We start from the raw sequence: 4,953 nt of genomic DNA on the forward strand, positions 1-4,953 counted from the left end.
TTTTAATTTTCTGTGCTGTTTTTGAAGGGGCAAGGAGGGAGGGGAGTTCTGTCTCAGATGAGCACAAGGCTATAAGAATAATCCTTTATGACCTTTTGCTTAAAGTATTAATCATCTATCCAGGCAAACATGGGGAGGTTGGATGCATGCTATGACTGAAGTGGTTGACAAAGATCCGGGGCTATTGGTGGTACACAGAAGTAATGAGGATGGGAGGAAAGCTGCTGCTCTGAAAGGGAGAAAATGGGCTGGAGGAATTGGGATACCTTCAAGCTGGGAGGGGGCTCCAAATTGGTATTCATTTCTGAGCAGCTGCTGGTATGTCAGAGGCTTGGAATTGGCATGGTAAATCTAAAACCGTCTCAGCAGTGGTTAGCTGACCTCACCCAAGTTCCAAGCCCTACTCTGCTTGATCCTTTTTTCTTGAGCCTCAGAGCTAAAATGTTCCTGAGCTCTTTCCTATTGGCTGGGCAGACCAATTGAAGTTCCCTTGCCCATGTTAGGAGGTGTACGCCTCCTGAACTAAAGATAGAAACAGCTGGCCCTTCCAGGCAGCTAAAAGCCTCCAGACTAAGAGGTGTTCCCCACTCGGCAGCCAGACTCCTTGAAACACCCTTTCAATAATTCTACCAAACGCCTCCATGTCTCTACTCTGCCGTAACAAAGGCTGTGGGCAGCACTTTGACCCCCAAACCAACCTTCCTGGTGAGTAATCCTGACCTTGCCAGGAGCTCTGTGAGTGCTGGGGGAGTTGTCAGCTGTGGGCACTCTGTTAAAGGAAGAAAGAAAAGAAAAATTTAGTGTACCTGCCATAGTTAATTGGTCTGAGTGATTTTCAGTCTTTACTGATTTTTTTTACATCATATGGAAAGACTGTAAGCATATAAACCTGGAAAATAGGTAAGAAGTGATGTTTGGTATAGTATCTTTCCTTCCTTGATCCTTCTACCGGTATCCACAGATTCCTGTTGCCATCACCCTGGGGTCCCAATCTTCCATGATGCACTTAAGGTGAGGAATAGGCAAGGGGGGATAGCAAGAGCATTTCGCAAAAGAAATATAGCCAGGAATCTAAGCTGAGCTGGATCTCTTGTTATCAGGGTTGGTCCTGCTGCCGGAAGCGAACTGTAGATTTCCCTGAGTTCTTAAACATCAAGGTAAATTCTTTACTTCCTGGGATTCTGCCCCTAACAGAAGGATTCTATCCCTAATCCTCTCTCCTTATCTGTACTAGGGCTGTACTGTGGGACCACACTGTGCTGAGAAGCTCCCTGAGACCCCTCAACCTGAGGGCCCTGCCACAAGCAGTTCACTTCAGGAGCAAAAACCTCCGAATACGATTCCAAAGTCAGCAGAGACTTTGCGCCGAGAGAGGCCCAAGTAAAGAGGAGGAGGTCCCTGGGTTTTTCCTACATTAACGGAGCTTACTAGGGGTGATTAATGGGTCATTGAGGTTTGGGGACTAGTCACTAGAGGTGTCAGGAGACCCAAGGGTCAAGGCTTGGTGTATCTTTGGTGCCTTAGGTGAAATTTGTGTCCGGAAATAATGTCCTTTGTGCTAAAGTGGTACGGGGTGATGGGATAGGTATTCTGTGGGGTTTTTTTGTTTTGTTTTTTTTTGGGGTTTTTTTGGCCGCTCCGTCTGGCATGTGGGATCTTAGTTCCCTGACCAGGGACTGAACCCGTGCCCATGCAGTGGAAGCACAGTTAACCACTGGACCGCCAGGGAAGTCCTGGGATAGGTATTTTGAATCAATAGAGTAGATAGCCTCTCGTGAATACATACTTAGTTATAATACAAGGGGGATTGTTGAGAATGACTTTTTTTTCTTTTGGAAAAGAGCTTTAAAATAAGGTTTGCATCAAGAAAAGGATGTAGTAGTATTGGCAGCCAGGAGACTGCAGAGAAGAATAAGTTAATTTTGTGGAAATAGTATGAACAACAGAAGAAAGTCATATTAGGTCTATAACTAATTAGATGAAGAAGAAGAGGGAATGATGCAGTTCTGCAGAGAAATATGGTTGGATTTAGAGCAACTGAATAGATGGGCAAGAGGAGCCCTGGAGAATTCCCCAGGGTTCAAGGATTTGGCATGTCCACAGAGAAGAAAATTGGCAATGGGGTTGCTACCCATCTTCTCTAACCCTGCTCCACTTTCACCAGACTTCTTCGATTCCATTACCAGTGGTGGGAAGGTTGGCGCTGTTGATCACGGTTAGTGGGTCAGGACTAAATCACCCCACCCATACTCCCTAGGTCAGAGTTGCCTCCAAAGCTGCTTCCGCTAAATATATCCCAAGCCCTGGGAATGGCACTGGAACAGAAGGAATTAGACCAAGAACCTGGAGCAGGTAAGTGGGTCTTTAGTAGGACAGGCTTCACAGGCAGGAACTTAGTGAAAGTGGCAATTGGGTGGAGGAAATGAATAGGGTTCCTGACTCTGTTTCCTTTGCCCAGGACTTGACAGTAGTCTGATCCAGACTGGTGCCAGCTGCCAGAACCCAGGATGTGATGCTGTGAGTGAGAGTTTGTGGAGGACTCAAGCATGTGGTTGAGAGATGCCATGCCTGAGGGATAACTGGGTATAGATATGAGGCTGCATAGGGTACATTTTTAAATGACCCAATTCTTTTCCTGATTCTCCTTTATCTGTCTTAGGTTTACCAAGGCCTGGAGAGTGATGCTACTCCATGTACCTACCACCCAGGAGCACCTCGATTCCATGAGGGGTGATGGAGGGGACTGGGTGGGCTGTGAGACAGGTTTCTCCCAATGTTGACCTTAAGATGGAAGTGGGGGCTTGTGGGGACGGGAAAGGAGAGTCAGTTGAATTCTATTCCTACCTCAGGATGAAATCTTGGAGTTGTTGTGGTATCCAGACCCTGGATTTTGGGGCATTCCTGGCACAGCCAGGGTGCAGAGTTGGTAGACATGACTGGGGGAAGCAGGTAAGTCCCGACTTTCCTGAACTCTTGATTAGAACCCAATTCCAAAATAATTTCTTCTCCCTGTACCTCATGGCCAAGCTCTGTATCTTCTCCCTTTTGCATGGACCAAATAAGATTCTGCTCCTTATCCTTTACCAGCCCAGTGGTTTTGCAATATGAGGTAGTGTTAATCTTTCTGACACTCTCTGTCTCTTCTCCACATATACCATGAGAACGCCCCTTGGGTTAAGAGTTCATTCTTACCACCCACTTTTCACGTCTTCTTTTTAGCTGCCAGCGTCTTGCCGTCATGATTGGCACCAGACAGATTCCTTAGTAGTGGTGACTGTATACGGCCAGATTCCACTTCCTGCGTTCAACTGGGTGAAGGCCAGTCAAACTGAGGTGAGGAACGTCTGATGCTGGATGGGAAGCCAGTGAATTGGGTGATATTATAATCTTACAGGCAGAGTCGTCGTAGGCAGTAAACATGTAGGCTCCATAGTCCTCTGAGAGGAAGGTAGAGCTGTTAGGTCAGGGTTATCTGGCTGACCCGTGGATGTAGGGATTACACCACTGGCCTGCTTCTCTGTCGTAATTACTTGTTCTGACCTTCTGGGATTGTTACTACCCCTGTAATTCTTTTCTCTCAGCTTCATGTCCACATTGTCTTTGATGGTAACCGTGTGTTCCAAGCACAGATGAAGCTCTGGGGGGTAAGTGAAGATAAGGGGGCACAGGAGGGGGAGGCAGATGGGGTAAAAAGAAGGGCCAGGCTGGAATGAATAGAGGGTGTCTTGAGGGAAGGAGTTGTAGTGGGAAAGTGGAGGTTTTCTCTTCATTTGCTTTGATATTCTCTCTCTCTCCCTCTTCCTCCCTCTTTTTCTCCCTCTCCCCCCCCCAACTCCCCTTTCTTTCCTCTTTCTCTCTCTCCCTTACTTATTTCTTCCCTATATTTTTCCCCACCTTGCATTTTTTATTTTTCTCCCTGTCATTCATCACCATCCTACCCTGACTCCAATCCCTTTGATTTCCTCATTTTCTCTTCTGTGTTCCACTATCTTTCCCTCCTCCTCAGGTCATAAACGTGGAGCAGAGCTCTGTCTCCTTGATGCCATCTCGGGTTGAAATCTCCCTGGTCAAGGCTGACCCAGGATCCTGGGCCCAGCTGGAGCACCCCGATGCACTGGCTGAGAAGGCTAAGGCAGGGGTTGGGTTAGAGATGGATGAGGAAGAATCTGAGGATTCAGATGATGACCTGAGCTGGACAGAGGAGGAGGAAGAGGAGGAAGTGATGGGGGAGTAGTGACACCAGACAGTCAAGTGTCTAGATAGGACCTCAGTGACTCCCTTAGGATCTCAGAGACCAGGATATGGTTGGCCATGTGGTGTCATTGAGCAGCAGGAGGCAGAAGGAGGGGAGAACAAAAGTGTCCCAACCATTCTGTTTTTTTCCCTTAAATAAATCTTGTATTCTGCAGTTTCACATAGTGTCGTTCTCTCACCTCACTATCTAAGATTGTATTCGTTCCCTCCAACTTCCGTGTGTGTGCAACACACATGTGTGAAAAAAGCACATGTAATCAATTCTTCACAACCACCAAGTATTTACTGAGTACTTACTATGTGCCCAGTTATATGTTAGGTGGTTTAGAGGTATCTGAGAAACAGAAGACTCATTCATTCCTCTCAGGAAAATTGTAGTCAGGCTGACAAGTCAAGGCTCTACATGAGATAATAATAAACATTATCAGGTAGTTTAACTGAGTGCTAAATTGTGCAGTACAGTTTTGAAAAGCTGTAGGAGTTGAGAGAATGGAGTGATTAATGTGGACTGTAGTAGAAAGGGAAAGCTCCATGGAAGAAGTACATTTTTTACAGCTTTAATTAGATACAATACACACCCCATACAATTTGCCCGTTCAAAGTGTAAAATTCAGGGTTTTTTTTTTTAGTGTACTCAGAGTTGTACAACCACAATCAATTTTACAATGTTTTCATCACTCCAAAAATAAACTCTGTACC

At 46.1% G+C, this 4,953-nt stretch overlaps 1 protein-coding gene across 1 annotated transcript; it reads left to right on the forward strand.

The window, feature by feature from the left end:
- Positions 1-340: 340 nt before the first annotated feature.
- ITGB1BP2 (integrin subunit beta 1 binding protein 2) lies at positions 341-4,459 on the forward strand. The gene is made up of 11 exons (XM_079911424.1): positions 341-705; positions 962-1,011; positions 1,101-1,157; positions 1,235-1,380; positions 2,258-2,352; positions 2,459-2,517; positions 2,660-2,730; positions 2,850-2,949; positions 3,220-3,333; positions 3,582-3,644; positions 4,007-4,459. The coding sequence occupies exons 1-11, from the start codon at positions 642-644 to the stop codon at positions 4,232-4,234; spliced, it is 1,047 nt and encodes a 348-aa protein (XP_079767550.1). The 5' UTR covers positions 341-641; the 3' UTR covers positions 4,235-4,459.
- The last annotated feature ends 494 nt before the right edge of the window (positions 4,460-4,953 follow it).

Source organism: Stenella coeruleoalba, assembly GCF_951394435.1.
Source record: "Stenella coeruleoalba genome assembly, chromosome: X".
In the NCBI taxonomy this organism is placed as follows: Eukaryota; Metazoa; Chordata; class Mammalia; order Artiodactyla; family Delphinidae; genus Stenella; species Stenella coeruleoalba.